Source organism: Centropristis striata, chromosome 14, assembly GCF_030273125.1.
Source record: "Centropristis striata isolate RG_2023a ecotype Rhode Island chromosome 14, C.striata_1.0, whole genome shotgun sequence".
Lineage (NCBI taxonomy): Eukaryota > Metazoa > Chordata > Actinopteri > Perciformes > Serranidae > Centropristis > Centropristis striata.
This window is the reverse complement of record NC_081530.1, coordinates 12,623,700-12,643,535: the sequence shown is the minus strand read 5'-3', so window position 1 is coordinate 12,643,535 and position 19,836 is coordinate 12,623,700. Positions and strand designations below refer to the sequence as shown.

The 19,836-nt window shown below is 38.5% G+C and overlaps 1 protein-coding gene across 3 annotated transcripts in view; it reads right to left on the bottom strand.

The window, feature by feature from the left end:
• ube2e1 (ubiquitin-conjugating enzyme E2E 1) overlaps nt 1–3,080 on the bottom strand; it is a 42,245-nt gene extending 39,165 nt beyond the window's left edge. The window contains exons 1-2 of one of the 3 annotated variants that reach the window (XM_059350067.1): nt 2,968–3,080; nt 750–911 (exon numbers count right to left, since the gene is read on the bottom strand). In XM_059350067.1, coding sequence (XP_059206050.1) covers nt 750–904 — 155 coding nt within the window. In that variant the 5' untranslated portion in view covers nt 905–911; nt 2,968–3,080. Of the gene's footprint in view, nt 1–749; nt 912–2,548; nt 2,872–2,967 lie in introns of those variants that run through there. The other 2 variants (XM_059350065.1, XM_059350066.1) reach the window with 2 other exon arrangements.
• Nucleotides 3,081–19,836: the final 16,756 nt, after the last annotated feature.

The following is a 19,836-nucleotide window of genomic DNA, read 5'->3' as shown; positions in this document are numbered from 1 at the left end:
GATCAATGTATAATGAAAATAATCGTTAGTTGCAGCCCTAATTACTTGTACAGTTATATGCAACTTTTTATTCATTAATTCCTCATGTTGGCCAGTTGATTGTGTTCTGCTTTTTAATGTTCAAAATAAAAATAAAAAAATATAAAATGACACATAACTGTAGTTTGTGTACGTGTGCGTCTAAAGTAGGGTTGTCAAAAGTATCGACACTCAAAAAAGTATCGATACTAAAACGTTGTATCCGGATACGATACTCATTTTCAAAAGTATTGATGAAAAGTGTTATTTTCTCTCTTGAAGTCCCAGAATGAAGCAGAGAAAAGTCGACTTATCAAGTTTGCCTAATATTGTTCACAGCATACAACCTCAAAATATTGTTCTAATTGTTATTGTTTATTGTATTTATTTATTTTTTGCACTACCTCAGACCTGAAGCTTGTTATCATAGTTGCAGTTTCTTTTTGCACAACTGTTTTTTTATTATAAATATTTAACCTGTGGTTCTGTTAATTTTTACATGTTGCAATTTCCTTGTTGTAAAAAATATTTCTGTTAAATTTTGGGGTCTTTGTTTTTATCGTTGTGGTATCGAAAATGGTATCGAGTATCGAATATTTTCCTGAGTATCGGTATGGAGTTGAACATTTTAGTATCGTGACAACCCTAGTCTAAAGTGGCTTCTTTTGAGTTTGTTTCCATAAACCTGGTTGCTTGTTTCCCTCCCAAGATCTGGCAACACTGAAGCCCACCTTTTAGCACTGGTGGAGAGGAGTTTGGAGGTCTTGCTCATGCTGGCTTTGCTTTCTCGTTTCTTGGGGGTGTTGGCGTCCTGCTGCTGCTGTTGATGAGTTGAAGATGAAGAGGAGGAAGAGCTAGTGCTGGCACGGGAATCTTCATCCGACATACCGAGCCTTGGGACCAAACAGGAACACAATATTTTAAAAAAAGGGACACAAGCCAAGGCACATTTCCCCGTTAACATCTTTACTCTAACCCTGCTTAATGACATCTGTCTGCTAAGGCTTGCTTAAGGGCAAATGATTACAGCTTGTGAAAGACTTGAGATCTTCAAAAAAAATCATCAGATTGCACTCCAGAATTTGGCATGCATCCAATTCATTAATACTTCAATAGAGTGTCAGTTACCCTACTGGTTTTCTCTACTGAAAATGCCTGTGGGTGGTGTGAAAATAGGTTAAAGTTCGAGGTGGGGGGAAAAAAATTGATACAGGATAGAATCGCGATATTTTGCGTCCAAGTATTATATCGTTTCATGGCTGCCAAGCATGCCGGCACGCTGTCAGTATTTTCGCCGTTTTCTGTAAGCCGTAGCGGACTCACAGTTAAAGTTAAAGTTAAAGTTCGAGGTGGGAGAAAAAAATCAATACAGCATATTATCGCGATATTTTGCGTCGCAATATTATATCGATTCATGGCCACTAAGTATCAATACTTAGCGTTCTGGCGGCCAGCGGGACAGCAGAATTTTCAGTATTCTCACTTTTAGTAATATACTGGAGATACTGGTATCCTATGAAACTAGAATATCTAAAGAATCTATAGACACCACGAGTCAGGATATCGTGTCAGGAACTTGTTGAAATAATGCTGCAAAGTTTTTAAAAAATTCAAAGCAGTGAAGCTTAAAGTTGAGGAAAGCTTGATAAAATGCTGCAGTTGTTGCCGTCCATACATGTTCGATATCAGTTCAGTTTGACTGAATCGTATTGTGACTCAAGTATCGGGATAAAATCGTATCATGACTCAAGAATCGGGATAAAATCGTATCATGACTCAAGAATCGGGATAAAATCGTATCATGACTCAAGTATCGGGATAAAATTGATCATGACTCAAGTATCTAGATAAAATCGTATCGTGACTAAGGCATCGGGATAAAATCGCATCGTGACTCAAGTATCGGGATAAAATCGTATCATGACTCAAGTATCAGGATAAAATAGAATGGTGGGGCCTTCGCTGACTCAAACCTCTAGTTAAAATTGTAGCTGGTACACCTGTATTCGGAATTCAACTGAAGACCCTTACAATTTCTCTACTACCATAGTCATGTTTTTTAAGTAGCAACTGTCGTCAAAAAGCTCATAAACTTTAAATTAGAGGATTTTTTTAACGGAGTCTGGTACACAGTTAAGTACACATGTTAAGGTAGGCTACATATATGGAGCTATAGCTTGTAACTGTGAATCCCACGGTGCAGTCAGTGACTCCATAAACGCTTCCGTCGTTTTAACTCCCAGGCCTGAGGACTAGACGTTGACCCGAGTTAACAGGATCCATCAGTTTAAATCGCCACTGTGTGATGTTAGTGAGGAACTTCTCGGCGGAGCGTTTTCTTCTTTCATAACGCTGAATTGTGACCTCAGCTAATGTTTGCAGTCGGGTGTTATTTTTAGCCTTGTTGGGGCTGCGACAAAGGAAATGATTTGGTGAAATAGTTGGGCTACAGGCCTGCTGGTGCCTGACACCGGAGCGACAAACACCACACACACACACACACACACACACAAACACACACACAGCAGACCTCTCAGCTCCGAGTCGAACAGGTCAGGATGGTGAAAGCAGAAAGCATCGACGGGGCGATGTCGCAGTCGGCAGGAACCAACAAACACCTCAACAATCTACAGGAGAATCAAACTTTACCTAAACAAGTCAGCGAGCTGCTGCAGCGCTGTCAAGCCCTTTAACACGCTACATCCACTACATTCACAACAACACACACCACGCCGTCCACTTAAAGCTTTTCCTCGCGTTTTTAAAGCTATACTATCCGTCGACATGCAGCTGATCTGAGAGCAGCCAGTCACAGGATGGACCGACTAACACATTCTCCTGTGACTGGAACACGGAAACATTGATAGTCCCAACACCATTTAACAGACACACGCTACATTCACTGCTACAATAGTATGCGCTGTAATGCAAATATTTAGTATTTGATACCTTTCTTTGTGTGTGTGCACAGCCTATGTGTGTGTGCCTCCGCCGCCTGGACGCACCAGTGTCAAAGCACCTACAACGAAGAGGAATTCAACTTCCGGTCATCATTTTAAAAATAAAAGCACAGAGAAATGATATATTCGTGAGATAGGATGTTGACACTAGATCGGGGGTAGGCAACCTGCGGCCCCGGAGACACATGTGGCATGTGGCTATGACCAAAACCATTTATATGAAATAAAATCTTTATAAAAATATTTGTTTACATTTTAAATTTTATTAAACATTGGTGTAGACCCAAATCAATTTGTATTCGATTGTAAAAATGTGCAGCTTATATACAGCATCACATTTTACGCATGGCACCTTAACCTCTAAATTTTGCCAACTTCAAGTCTAGTTTTAAGTTTCACTTGCTTGGCTAGCTTTCAATTCCAAATACCCTGAAATATTTCTTTAGTGTCAAGCCTTTCATTTGCAGGTTCTCACTACTTTCTGACAAAATCATACAGTAAAGCTGGTAGGCTAGTTTAGACTAAGTAGGCTGTTTTATTGTCATTGTAAGGCTTGAAATAATGTTTGCAGCTCCATTACGACCCTTTTCCCCTTTTTTCTGCCAACAGTGGTTTTTGCCCATAAACCTGCACTAGATGAACACAGAAATGGTAAACTGAGCATCTACCAGTGGTGGAGGAAGTATTCAGATCCCTAAGTAAAAGTACTAATACCACACTGTGAAATTACTCCACTACAAGTAAAAGCATTCATATTTTACTTAAGTAGAAGAACAAAAGTATCAGCATCAAAATGTTCTTAGAGTATCAAAACTAGAAGTATACTTGTTATGCAGAATGCCCCCTCCCCAGATTGTTTGATATATTCCAAATATATTATTAGATTATTAATATTGATGCATTTATTAATGACGTCAAGGTCGGGCTCATTTAATTACTTGATACACTGTTATATGGTTTAACTTATGAAGGTGTGATCATTTTAAATTGATATATTTCTTCATGTTAAGTCTCAACCTGAAAAGTAACTAAAGCTCTCCACTAAAATTTAATTTAAAGTTGATGATGATCTGATTGTTTTTGGCTACTTCTCAAATGGTTGATTGGTTCATTTTTATATTATATTATTTTTTAAAATTAATTATTTGTTATTATCATTAGCTGTAATCAGTAACGGTAATTGTATTGCATGTTAAGATATTGCTTGCAATGTGTAGAAAATGTACTTCGAAATAAAAATCTCAAAAAGTACTTTATTTATTTTAAATGACTATCACTGCCCTTGAAAATCCCATGTCTTATATAACTGCTATACTGTATGAACAGAAGAGTTGTGAGTTGGCGCTTTTATTTTGTAGGGTTCAATCGTTTGATTTCCGGGATTATCGTGAACAATTAACGGGAACTTGACGCTCCCGCTGGACGCGTGCCTCTCCTCGCCGGAAGTGTTGGTCCAGCAGCAGACAGACGTCCTGACATTGTCATCTACATTCATCACTCTTGTTTTCTAACAGCGTCAGTGTCGGAGAGAGAGAGAGAGAGACGTGCTAAACAAACTATACACACAAGAGCTAAAGTGTATTCAATGGAATCATTGTTTCAAAAGCATCATTAGTGTTATAATTTGGTAATTATAATAAGGCTGATAGCTCATATATCCAATGTGTTGTTTTCATTTTATGCATATTATCTCTTTCCCCCACAGGCCTGTGAGAGTTTGTGGTCCCACAGAAGCAAGATGTGGCTACAAAGCTGTATTTTATCATGTTTAGGCTTTATAACTCAGATAATGGCCTTTAAGACAACACACACACACAGTGTATAACAATGGACACAGGGCCGGCTTTAGCCCATTTGGTGCCCAAGGCCAGATCCATTCGTGTTGAACAGCTCCGCTTGCTGTTTGTACTCGGCCGACACTGCTATTGTGGCGTGTATCAGGAATAGACAGGAATCTGAATATAGGGATCTGATAAAAGCCTTCAGTGACTGGAGTCACAAGAACTATCTCCTACTGAACACCTCAAAGACTAAGGAAATGATCAGAGATTTCTGCAGGTTCAAGCCCCCTCTTCAGCCAGTGAATACCTGTGGGGTGGACATGGAGGTGGTGCCAAGTTATAAGTATGTAGGTGTATACCTGGATAATAAGTTGGACTGGTTCCTAAAAACTGACGCTCTCTACAAAAAGGGGCAGAGCTGCCTCTTTTTCTTAAGGAAGCTCAGATCTCTGGACATGTGTAGTAAGATGCTGCAGATGTTTTATCAGTCTGTGGTGGTAGTGTGTTGTTTTATGCTGCAGTCTGCTGGGGAGGCAGCATCACACACAGAGATGCAAAGCGGTTGGACAGACTGGTCTAAAGAGCTGGTTCTGTGGTTGGAGCCAGGTTGGACACACTGGAGGAGGTGGTGGAGACATGCACTGTCAAGATGTCCAAGGCCATCCTGAAATACCCAGATCATCTGCTACACAAAACCTTGATGGACCAAAAAAACAGCAGTGGACGGCTCCTCTCTCTCCGTTGCAGGACGGAGAGATTCAAAAGATCCTTCTCTCCTACAGCCATCAGGCTGTCTCATTCTAACAGAGATTCTACCAGACTAACTGAATTTACCTTTTCCTGGATAAATAAAGTAATTTTGATTAATTTTGATTTGATTTGATTGAGGGTGGAACTCCGGTTTTTGTTTGCCCATGGTGCCAACCAGGCTATATAATACAACTGTCTGTCTATATAATTATTAACTTACAAGTAATTTAGCAAAGAAGCACAGCTGAAGACCACTAACAAAGTTAGAGACAAGAGATACAATGAAAGTATCTCCCCGCGAAAAATGTGATTAACTGTGTTGCTTTATTTCAACCCAGCTAGCAAGCTAATACAAATGAAACGTCTTCACACAAAATGGCATTTGAAAAAGATGACATAAAGTTACCTTTAGATTGGGACTTCTTCTTCTCCTCCTCTTTTCTTCTCTTTTGATACTGTGAACCAGAGAGCTTTGAAGGCCGTTTCATCTTGCAAGATATATTAAAACATAACCTGTCCGTCACTTGACGTGACCTGATCTCTGTGACAGCGATCTGACCGTCTATAGGGGGGCAAGGCAATGACCACACATCATGTGACTCAGCACCACAAGTGACAAAATGTCATTGTTTATCTGTTTCTGTTATCTGTCTCAATATGAGCAGTCCGGGGCCGACTTTTGTAGGGACTTTTTGAAGAGCAGGGTCTTTTTGAAGACCCTGCTTTTCTCCTCTGAAAACAGCCTGGTTGCTGATTGGATAGATCCCTAAGCGGGATGTGACGTAGTACTTGACGCCACAACAACAACACGTCATTTGTAAAAGCTGGTGAAGCAGTGTTCCCAATTTAGCGACTTTTCAGACCCCCTTAGCGACTATTTTTCAAGAAAGTGACTGGAGACAAATCCAGTGACTCCTTCTTACTACCGTTAGCAGCAGTTAGTTACAGTTAGCTACAGTTAGCTCTGTAGCAGTACAGTGTGTATGTGCTGCTGCTACAGGAGGTGTTCACTTAGCGATCTCTGTTTGTTTACAACAAGCACTGGACACTCTGTGCACAGTTAGCGATGCTGTTAATTCACAATCACTTTGTTTATGATCAGTGGAGACTGTGCATAATTAGCCATGCTGCTTTCAGCTGAAAACCATACATCACCCCCAGAGTCTCTAAATCCCTCTGGGGGCTAACTTGTAGTGGAGACACTCAGAGTGAGAGGACTTTTGAGAGGGTGTGGCCTGAGACTTTCCCGGTGGACACTTTCCCCCCTAGTTGAAACACGGCTTATGCCTAGAGCCGGCCCTGAATGGACAGCTGTTGGCCTGCCCATGTCTTAGGTAATGGCCAATAGGACTCAGTTGCGTGTTAGTCCAATCTCTGTACGGGGCAGGCCTAGCCCAAGAAGATGAAATGTGAATTATTACAGAGACTAGCACTCACTCTGACTTGAATCCTGTGAGAGCTATGTCAGTCTGAGTCCAGAGTCACATAACTTTACATGTGACCTAAATAAAAGGCCTGCATTGAGACCAGACTTTTTTCTCCGGTTGTGTTTACTCTTGGGCTTCCAATCATCGAACCTGAACCTTTTACATTAGAAAAGAAAGCCATTCATTTACAAAGACCTTTCTCAAGAATGTCAAATACTTTGTTTACTTCCCCCGTAGCCACCCGTGACTTAACAATCTGCCTGTTACCACCCTGCAGGAGGTGTTGATGGTAATCCTCTGTTCTCTGATGCCTGTCAAGGACCAGTATCTCCAGTGTATTCCTAAAAGTGAGAATACTAAAAATACTTCTGGCCTGCCGGCCGTCGGAACGCTACATATCAATACTTAGCGGCCATGAATCGTTATAATATTGCTACACAAAATATTGCGATACAATTCTGTAGCGATTTTTTTTTTTACCTAATAGAATTGATACCAACTCACTATCTATGCATGCGTAATTCACTATATGTGTGTGTGTTCTCTCTGTGCATGCAAGATGCTTTGATACAATGATCATAAATGCTAATATTGTTTTTAAAACTATGATTAAACTAAATACATTTGCTGCATCTGCTTAAACTTCCTCTGTCCTATTTAGAGTAAGATTCTATAATCACAAAAAGATATATTTTATGTTTTATTGTTTTGTTGCAAAAATCTGTGTCTCCAATAATATCTCTACAAGTCCTATCAAGGCAGGAGTTTATGTTTTGAAAGTTTTGTTAACAGGTCAGGTAACAGATATGGTGTGCTGAGCAGAAAGATAACTGTCTTCTCTGCTTGGTGACATGACGTGTCCGAGTATGCAAAAAAACTGACAAATCAGCGGATTGAAAGGAGGCAACTTCTGGAGAGTTCTACCTACATTCTTATTAAACCTCTGTTAGGATATAAAAGGGTTCAGGGAAAGTAGACTGGTCCAGACCTCATGAACTGACCAGCCTAATGTGATGTCAGGGACGTGTAGATTGAACCCAGAGACTCTGTAACTGCACATTTCTTGACGTATTGTAATAAATTGAAGTTAAACTGAGAACTCGGACATCTCCTGCTCATCATTCCCCATCAAACAATCAGTGCAGAGAAATAGGTGAGAATTTTGTTTGAGTCAGATCATTTAATTTTAAAGGTTTCCTCAATGTATTTCTCAACAAAATCTAAATGTAAAAAAAAAAACAAAATGTCATCATCCACATGTTGTTTGGGACAAACTGTCAATGTTGTTTGACATAACAACCTGTTTGGCATTTTGGCAGCAATGCAGTGAGAATGTGTGTCCTGACTGCAAAAATAGACTCTGCATAATGTAGATTATTATGCAGACAAGGTGATCTCTTATTCACCGATCAACTTTGGCCTTTTCATTACTATTGATCATGTTCCCCTCATTGCAATTGTTCCACAATTATCCGTGCATCAGTGACTTCTCCTTTTCTATCAGACTCTTCCTCTTGCAGTGTGTGAAGGAGGAAGGGAGGAGGGAGGATGAGGATGAGGCCTCCCCTCCCCCTCCCGACGTGTCAACCATAATTAACTCTACCACTGTTGCTCCACTTTGCTGGTTTTGCAACACAGTCACAGAGTGAAAACCACAGCGAAACCTTGTCTCCGGCTCAGAACAAGGCGGACACCGTTGCAGAGCCATCAAGTGTGTGTTTGTTCAGTGGTGACACACACACACACACACACACACACACACACACACACACACACACACACACACACACACACACACACACACACACATACACCACTATTCACCTACCAGTCAGCCAGATAGTTCTTTTAATGTGCTCATTCTCTTTTGGCCTCTCAAAAGGCTTTCTGGGGAATGTAGGATTCACCAACTAAAGAAGAAATTGATGTTTATGTTTATTGATGTATGTATGTATGTATGTATGTATGTATGTAGGTAGGTAGGTAGGTAGGTAGGTAGGTAGGTAGGTAGGTAGGTAGGTAGGTAGGTAGGTATGTATGTATGTATGTATGTATGTATGTAAGTATGTATGTATGTATGTATGTAAGTATGTAAGTATGTATGTATGTATGTATGTATGTATATAAGTTTGTATGTATGTATGTATGTATGTATGTATGTATGTAAGCATGTATGTATGTATGTATGTATGTATGTAAGTAAGTATGTATGTATGTATGTATGTATGTAAGTATGTATGTATGTATGTATGCATGCATGTATGTATGTAAGTAAGTATGTATGTATGTATGTATGTATGTATGTATGTATGTATGTATGTATGTATGTATGTATGTATGTAGTGGAATTAAGTGTTAGATAATTTATCTTGTTTTAAGAGTTAATTCCTCATTTTAAGCATACAACATGCTTATTTCTAGATTTGATCATCTTAATTTAAGAAATCTTGTCAAGTGAAATTATCTGTCCATGCAGCAAGATCATTTCCCTCAGATTTAGTGTTTTTATCGTGTTTTTAAACATCCCTTTTTTTGCAGTGCAAAATGGGATAAGTAGTTTGTTAGATTTAGTTTAGACTCCTCTCCCGTGCTGAATGATCGAGTTGACACATCGCTGTGAGCAGTTATTCGTCTCTCATCCTTTGCCGTTTGCCACCCGATTATGAATTGGAGCGCATTCTTATAACCTTATATCACACAAACAATTATAAAATGTCTTTATTGAACACATCCATTAAACATTCAAAGTGATGGTGGAAAAAGTAAGTGAACCCTTTGGCTAATGACTCCATTAAGAGCTAACTGGAGTCAGAAATTAGCAAACTTGGAGTCCTTACAGTGAAATGAGATTTGAGTGAGGTGTAGAGACACTTTGACCTGTAAAAAATACTCAAACTTTTTGAGATTGCTATTCACAAGAAGCATCTGCTCATGTGAACCATGCCTCGCAAAAAAATAGATCTCTGAAGATCAAGAATTGTTGATTTGCATCAGACTGGAAGGGGTTATAATGTAACCTCAAAGACTTTAGGTATTCACCAGGCCACTGTGAGACAAATGGTCCGTAAATGGAGATGATTTAGTGCTGTGAAGCTGTACAGCTGAAGATCAGTAGAAGTTGGCTGATGCAGCAGGACAGCAACATTAAATATCAAAGTGAATCTACTACAGAATGAGAAAATCAAATCCACAAAATGAGAAAATCCACATTTTGAAGTGGTCCAGTCAGAGCCCAGACCTCAATCCAATAGAGACAGTGGCGGTTCTAGACCAGTTTTACTGTGGGGGCCAAGCATGGGCCAGTATTTAATCAGAGGGGCACTTTAAAAAATGGCAAAGATGATATTTAAGCATTCAAACCCTTAAAAAAATCGAATTTAAATATATTTGGAAGACACAAATACACTGATTGAAACAATGAGACTTACCAACAATAACAACTATTTTTGTATGACAATGACATTTCTAATTTTTGTGCACAATTACTTTCTTTTATTTTGAAAGTTTTTATTGCACAATTAAACTATTATACAATGTACACATTCTGGGTTCATTTTGTGTATGATGAGATATTGTTTGAACAGAAAATAGGTAAGAATTGTTCATCGTTATAAATTGATCATTTTATTATTAATTTGACACAGGGGCCACAGCAGGGGCCAAGGGCTTCTTCACAGGGGCAGTGGCCCCTGTAGGCCCCTGTGTAGAACCGCCACTGAATAGAGATGCTGTGGAATGACCTCCAGAGAGCCGTTCACACCATACTTCCTAAGACCATGACTGAGCTGAAGCAGTTCTGAAAGCAAAAACAGTCCAAAATTCCTCCTGAACGTTGTTCAGGTCTGATCAGCAGCTATCAGAAGTGTTTGGTTGAGGTTATTGCTATATTACTATTTGAATGAACTGTTTTGGAACTTGAAAATGTAAACATAGGATACAAATATGAACATATAAAAAAGTAAAATTTAAATATAATAAAACTATATCCCAAAAAATCCCATAAAATATGTATATTTATCGTCTTTTTTCCCCCTTGTTAGCTGCAACTCTTCAAAACAAACTTACACAGAGAGCTACACATACGCTCAAATATTTCTGTACTATCAAATTATAACTATCATATCTTTGGTTTTACATGACCTAGGAATGTCAATGTTGATTTTTTTTTGTTAAATGTCACGTGATCTGATTATGACGGCACGATCATAGACCCCAAAGGGTTAAGCACGTTGTGTTTGTCTATACTTGGGACAAAGATGCAGATCAGATCACATTTTATGACAAATTAATGCAGAAAACTAGGTAATTTCAAAGGTTTCATATACTTTTTCTTGCCACTGTATGTAGGTATTTCTGACAACTTATTTGTACAAGAGTGTTATTTTGTGCTCACAAGATCTATATCCATATCAAACAAGATTTGAGTCTTTTTTTCCCAGTTGAGCATTAGATATCTTGTCTTTGTACTGTTTTCAAGCGAATGTAGGTCGTAAACAATTTGAAAATCATTGCACTTTCTTTCTATTACAATTTTCACAACATCTCAACTTTTTGGTGATCGGGGTTGTAGATCAGAGACATATTGATAACAAAATAAGGGCTAAAATCCTGTGGGTGGCCCAGACATTATAAGAGGAGCCAAGTGGTTGTGTTTAAAATGTAGTGCCTTTCAGTGTTGTAGCTCACAGCTGCAGACTGAGGAAACGTTAGGTTTGAACTAAAGTGTTGAGCAGTCAGAACAGTTGTTCTCTTGGGGTGTTCTAAATTCATTATGAACACATTTGAGTGCACAAGAAGATGTACAAGTAGGGTAGTAAAAATGCAGATATGGGGTTAAGTACTGTTTGACTTTATATTGAACATAATGCTGTGATGATTATCTCATTAATTAAAGACAGGTTTATCTATGTTGATCTGATGGTTGTATAAGATGTGAAGTCTTACCACAATTCTTTGCACACTTTCAGCTGAAGTGTCAGCATGTGCAGCAGAGGCTGACGAGGCAATATCACAGCATTTAAAGAGTTCACTATAGTTTCAAATGATCATTTATTCTACTTTTCAGACTGGTAGGTGTTGCTCTGATGGTGTTGAAAGATTAACTGCCGTATTTCCTCAAATAGTAGCCGGGGCTTCTGTTAATAAAAAATCAGTTTGGGACCCGGCTAATAATAGGGGCAGGCTGTTATTTGAAGGAGGCTTTTATTAAAAAAAGAAAATCAGAGCAGCTCTGACCGGCACTTTTTAGAGTGTTTTACACAGCGCATTGTAGCCAGTTACCCGGATGTCAGCCATATTGGAAGTACTCGGATGTAAACAAATAATGAACAGCACGCTGAATGTTCATTTTAAGCAGGATTTAAAATGTCTAAACTACTAAAAAGCCCAGAAGAACGTGCGTAAACGGCTCGACTTTACAGAGAATGACTAGGACAGCGGGAGAAACAACAATATTTACCTACAGTACTAACTCGTGTGGCCAAACTTCAAAATACAGGTGTTGTGTCATAATCTGTTACTGTCAAATGATGTTTCCTGAATGGTGTTCTCCGTAGCATCACCTCCGCGGTTGGAGTTAGGATTTAAGTTTAAGGTTAGGCCTTGTAGAGAGAACTGTTTGGGGTTAAGGTAAACTTAGGCTCATGTTAACAACTTAAAGGAGGACAGGTTGGGGTCAGGGGTCAGGTTGGTGCAGGTTAAGGTAAGGGCTACATATCTCGACGGGGGAACAGACTTTGACATAACACCGCTAAGACACCCAGCTTATAAAAGAGGGAGAGTTTTATTTACTAAAAATTGTTTTTACACCCAGTTACTAAATGAGGCCGGTCATTAATAGGGGCCTGGCTTTAAATTGAGGAAATACGGTAATATTTTATCATTTGGTATGCACTGCCACATGGCTGTTGAAATGATTAATGGCTATTAATAATAATAATAATAATAATAATAATAATAATAATAATAATAATAATGGGCATTTACAATTATAAAATATGTTTAGTCTACAAGTATAATATTAAAAACACAAAATTATCTCTTTGTGTGTGGACTGTTCTGACCTGTGTGAAATGCGTGGATTAGCCAGGTTATTTAGGAAAATCTGAGGTGGGACAACCAGTGGTTTGAGCATCAGTTAGTGTTCGGTCTAGTCTTTGTGATTTTGGAGGGATTTGATCGATCTATGAGATTTGATGCTGATATTCAAATCAAAATCAAAACTACTTTATTTATCCCCATTTTGAAATTCAGTTAGTCTGGTAGAATCTCAATCTAATATTAGAAAAAGTTCTACTGTATTTATTATGGTAAAGTTTTGGCGACCACAGCTGCCGTTTTTTTTTAACCGTAAAAACAACTGATTTTTTTTTTAACAATGTATAATAACAACATGGGCAGCTTACAACGACTCTCTACAAATGTTGCTCCTGGCTTTGTGAGCCTACATTGGCATCCAAACACAACATGTACAACACATTTGGATGGAGACACTGAACGTAAGATGTTAATGTTAGACTTTGTTGTACGCTAATGCTGGCCCACTAATGTGAACCTGTATCAATCACAAATGATACAAGTATTAGTTGTTCATGATAATCCCGCCCGCGTAATTGGTTCGTGGTTCAAGACCAGCAAAGAGTTGGTGTCGCTCTGGAACCAGTTTTCCTGGCCGAGAGGAGATTCTTTGGCTGTCGAGAAATCGAGGAACAGGTTTGAGATTAGTAGTGGGGCAGATAACCAGAAGGATTGTGCATTTTATGATAAATGGGTCAAATTTGGTATACTTGTAGCCAAAGGCAAATAGAAAAAAATAAGAATAAGGCACAACAAATTTTCAATATGGTGGCCATTTTTCAAGATGGCCGCCAGTGACGACTGTTTTTAGATTAAATTACACATTAACAATAGATAATATGTGATAGGAGCATCAAATTTGGTACAGTTATAGCCAAAGACATGGGGAACATGTGGCGGGATCAAGACTTTTCAATATGACAAAAATTAGATGTGGAGGCACGACAAATTTTCAATATGCCAGCCATTTTTCAAGATGGTCACCAGTGACAACTGTTTATAGATAGATAATATATGATATATTTCACATTAACAATGGATAATATGTAATATAAGCATCACATTTGGTACCGTCACGGCCCAATAGGGTGGCTGTGGCTCAGTTGGTAGAGCGGGTTGTCCACTGATCGGAGGGTTGGTGGTTCAAATCCCTGACCATGGTAGCCTACATGTCGAAGTATCCTTGAGCAAGATACTGAACCCCAAATTGCTCCCGATGCTGTGTTCATCGGTGTGTGAATGAATTTCCAATTCCCATTTAGGGTAGCCTCTGCCACCAGTATGCATGTGTGTGTGAACGGGTGAATGAGCGCAGTCTGTAGTGTAAATCGCTTTGAGTGGTCGCAAAGTGACTAGAAAAGCGTTATATTTACCATTACCATTTACCAAATACAAAAAAAAAAATACAGATATGGACCCTCATAAATGATCAATATGGAGGTCATTTTCCAAATTGGCTGCCAGTGATAACTGCTTATAGATAAATTTGGATGGATATAATGTGATGTTGATTACATATCAAGGATATATGTTGGATTTATCTGCATTGCACTTGGGAACTATCATTTAGATTATACTTTTTTTTTCAAGAGGGTGACCAAGATGGCAGCCAACAAGCAAAAAATGGCAGTTGCAATAAAGTGGCATAGATTTCTCTGATTTGGATGATCTTTGTATCGTTACATTTTTCTGGATCTGAAGTTATGTAAATGAACATCAGAATTGTTTAGAAGCTGCAATTCAAGATTCAAAATATGTGATAGTCTATTTAGCACTCCCCTTCACAGTAACAGAGAGCTGTGCATTCTAAGGCAGCTTTTTTTTAAATATAGGAACTGCCTTGGTCATAAAGGGGATTATACAGCCTATGGTTGGGAACCTATTAAAATTAAGTGGCATGATTTTTTTTTTTCACCCCGTGAGCTCAAAACTAGAGCACTCAGGTGCAGAAACCATTTTTTCTGGTTGCACAGATGGTCCACAGAGGTATGTTATGTGTTATGCTGAGAGGAGGACCAAAATTGACTTCTTTACACAGTTTTCAGGACAGGATGCTTATCATTTTGTAGAACACGTGCCCAGATTAACTCATGCTGTTCCAAAAGCCTAAGGCCATATTCAGACAAACAACAGCACAGCTGGACAAAACACAGCCTCATTCATCTCGATGAGAGCAGTGTGTTAGGACAGTGGGGGTGTGAACACAGAGGGCACAAGCAGAACAGCACAGGGTCGTCCAGCATTATAGTTAACGAAAACTAACGAAACAAGTTAAAAAAAAAAAGATAACTCACTGAAACTGTATTTTGTGGTTACAAAACTAACTGAAACTAACTAAAATTATAGTTAAAATGTCCCTTGTTTTCGTCTTTGTCAACTTTTTTCATGCGTAAACCATTTTGGTTGATATGAAATCTATTTCATCTATCTGGTTTTATGACTTAATAAACTTATTGGGGCTGAGCTGGATCAGACAAAGGAAATAGAGGAATCATTTATTGTGACCTTATTGAATCTGGCACCCAACAAATACCCCATCACAAAAAAACTAAAACTAACACTAAAACTAAACTTTTCCAAAAATTAAAAACTAATTAAAAGTAGTAAACTCACTCTAAAAACGAATTAAAACTAACTGAATTTGAAAACAAAAATTGACAACGAAAATAAAACTAATAGAAAAAAATCCAAAACTATTATAACCTTGATTCAAGTTACCATAACATTTATATGATAAAATCAAATACAATTTGAAAATAACGACAGTTTCGTTCTGAGCATTGAGATACACATAACCTTTTATTTGATCTCCACTCTCTGTGGTAAACTGTGACAACTCAATTCTGACAGGAAGTGGTCAGAGAGACGAGAATGCATGAACACACTCTGTAATCACACACACATATTATCACACATATTATGACATTTACCTCTTCCACTCCATCCTCCCATAGGCCCACTTTAGTAATTTTTAAGGGGGACCATGGATCTATAGGTCAACAGTAGAAGCCACCAACACTGTAAAAAAAGACTTTGTAAGAATTTACAGAAAAACTATGTAAATCATTACATGAAATTATTGTAAACCCAAAAACATAGATTTCATGTATAAATTACAGTGCACTTTTGTAAACTATTAAACAGAATGTTTTTGTTTTATTTACAACAACAACATGTGATTAGAATCAAATTTATTTGTAAAAACTACAAACATTGGTAACAAAAACTGAGAAATACTGTAATAATGATAACAAAACAATTTTGTGAATTTGACATGCAAATGTTGTAAAAAATATCGTTTCAGTCAGTTTGTTTTGAAAAATACAAAAAATGTAAGTCACTTTACAAGTTTTTCCTGTACTTTTAACATGATTGATGAAACAATGCAAAAGGGGGTAATAAAAATGTTTTCACACGAAAAAAAAAAATCATTTTAGGCCTACCTGAGAGGTTCCCTATAGGCCTATTCATATACAAAAATATAGGCTACAACTATAATAATTCGTTTGGAAGATTTTTTGTTTACCTCCTCACCTTGCAGCTATTGATAAATATTATTAATAAAATAATATTAATAATTTAAGCATTTACTACAGACTAACAACCTCCTCTAACTGCAGACCTCGAACTGCAGACTTGTACTTCTCTCTCCTTCGTACACACTGAGTCCGCCTAATTTTGAATTTCAAAGTGCGAAGCTGAAGCTCGTCTCTGATTGGATAGTGAGTGGGCGGAAGAGCGGGAGAAACGCTGCGGCTGACGTCAGTAACGAGCGAGCCAGAGCGGCAGCGGCGCTTGCTGGAGAAAACACAGGAGCGGAGCGGAGCAGAGGAGAAATATTCGGACCACTGTCATACAAAGATTTCAGGACAAATCTACGTTTTTAACCCTCGTGAAGTGGAGGGCCTGCTGCTGTTGAAGCGGAAATAGAAAGTTTGCACGGTAAGCTTCCACTTTTTTTTCGAGAAAAAACGAAAATGGTTGTGAAATCACATGTTGTAAGCTAGCTCTAGTAGATATTTAAGACCATTAGCTGCTAGCTAGATCAATTTTTGATCACTTAGTTCAGCTGAAAAACTCAGGCAAACACTTAAAATCCTAAAAATGATCACTTGCGTCTTTTGTAAAAAGAAATTGGATACATTAAAGGGCTATGTACTACATTGCAGAGTGCATAGGAATGAGCCCCGTTGTCTTTTCAAATGTGTTGGCGCCAACTGTAGTCAAACGTTTACCACTTACTCAGCTTTCAAGGGTCATTCTTATCGTGTGCACAATGCACCTGCACCACAAGATGCTATAGCTGTTGTTGCGGATTTAAAATGTGCAGTTTCATTATGTGACTGCCATTTTCGCACAGTGAGAGAGCTAGTGTCTCACTTAAATGATCATATTGGAGAGGGCAGGTCTGTGTCGTGTCCAGTAAGTGGTTGTAAGCACGTATTTACAAAAAAGTCATCATTTACTTCTCACATGTGTAGGAAACATAAAGCATGCTCCCCTGAAAGTATTGATAACGTGTACAGAGAAACTCGACCTCAGCCCCCAGATGTCATTGCCAGTGCCACTAACGAATACAGATGATTCAGAAGACACGCATGAAGCCATGCCAACTACTAGTGCAGCCAGTGATATGCCAGAGAATGATAGTCAGTCTTACCTTAGAAACATGTGTCTCTTTTACCTTAAACTGCAAGGTCAGCTGCTTATTCCTGCCTCTACTATACAAACGATTGTTGAGGAAATGCAAAATGTGCACGAGTTAGGTCAAGCAAACACAATAACTAAGGTAAGTTCTTTATTAAAAAATGATATGAGTCTATCAGATGAAGCAGTCGCTAATATCTGTGACTGCATTAAAGAGTCAGATTTGTTCTCTGCCTGTCATCAGGGACCATTAAGATCAACATACTCCAGAAATCAGACATTCACAAAAATGTTTAAATACACAGAACCCCAAAAAGTGTAATCGGGAATGGATGAAAACAGGACACAAAAATATGCCTACTATATACCAGTGGCAGAAACTGTAAAGAACTTTTTGCAGTCACATTTAGGGAGAAATGCACAATCACAACAGTTTGGAAATCCGGATGAAGAGGTTTTTAGGGATTTATATGATGGACAAAATTTCAAATTTCACCAGTTCTTTAATGAAAACCCTGAGAGCCTCAAACTGATTTTGTACCAAGATTCATTTGAAATTGTGAATCCCCTTGGTTCTGCTAAAAAGACTCACAAAGTTCTTGCAGTCTATCTTTCATTAGCAAATGTACCCATTAATTTGCGTTCAAATACTGATAATATGTTTTTAGTCTTGTTGTGTATTGAGAGTGACCTTAAGCGTTTTGGAATAGCCAAAGTTTTCTCAGAGTTGTTGGCAGATTTGAAATCCTTGGAGACAGATGGAATAAATGTAGATGGAGAAACAGTAAAAGGTGGTCTTTACTGCATTGCTGGGGATAACTTGGGTTCTCACTGCCTAGGTGGGTTTACAGAGAATTTCAGCTGTTCTCAATATTTTTGCAGGTACTGTGAAATCACAAGAACCGAGTTTGAGGCTGATCCGAATGCCTGTGGTCCTCCACGCACCCCAGAGAGGTATGACACGGCTGTTGCTGATCTCCAGGCTGAAAACCTCCAAAGCGTCAGAGGAATAAAGGTAAACTCTATCTTTAATACCCTTGAGTCTTTTCACGTTTCCCAGCCTGGTCTCCCGCCTTGCTTAGGTCATGACCTTTTTGAAGGAGTCTTGTCATATGATCTAGCACTGTACCTGAATAACTTTATAAAAAAGAAAAAATGGTTCACATACTCACTCTTAAACAGGCGCATCAAACAGTTTAAGTACAAAGGATCCGAGGCACAGACAAAACCATGTGCTGTAAACCCTGACAGAGCCAAGATATGAGGGCAAGCCATTCAAAACTGGAACCTTTTGAGATTGCTACCAGTTTTAATTGGTGACAAAGTGCAAAACCATGAGGATGAAGTATGGCAGTTAGCTCTCCAGCTAAAAGACATTGTGGATCTTATTTGTGCTCAGAGCATTTCCTTGTCCCAGATAGCATATCTTGACATTTTGATCCAGGAATATTTGGAGTTGAGAAAGATGTTGTTTCCTGAAAATCAACTAAAACCCAAGCACCACTATTTGCGCCATTATTCAGCACTGTTCTTGAAATTTGGTCCATTGATTAGGTTATGGACGCTTAGGTTTGAGAGCAAGCACAGTTATTTTAAAAGATGTGCCAGACACCTGAAAAACTTCAAAAACATTTGTCAAACTTTGTCAGAGCGTCATCAGATGTATCAGGCATATCTTTTAGCTGGGCAAGAATGCAGTAAAATACTGCAAGTGAAGGACAGCTGTGCGTTTTATCCGAACCTCTACAGTGACACTATTAAACATGCAGTCAGGCAGTTAGCCTTTTCAGAAAGCAATACCACAGTTACCACAGACATTCAGTACAAGGGTACTTCATACAAAAAAGGACAGTTCCTTGTGTACAGAAATGATGAGTATATGGAGTTTGGTGAACTTCTACTCATCTTGATTCAAAATGATACATCTGTGTATGTTTTGATGGATATCCACAAAGGCATCTTCCTCTCAGAATACCATCTGTACTCTGTGACAAAGGACAGTCTTGGGTTGCAGTGTATCAACATTAATGACCTGCCTGATTTCTATCCTTTGGTATCATACATTCTTGATGGACACCAAGTCATACCACTAAAACACAGTATTGTGGAAAAATAAAATCCAATTAAGGCTCATTTAGTTCTCACTGCAAATAGTTTGACATTAATGCAAGTGTTAGC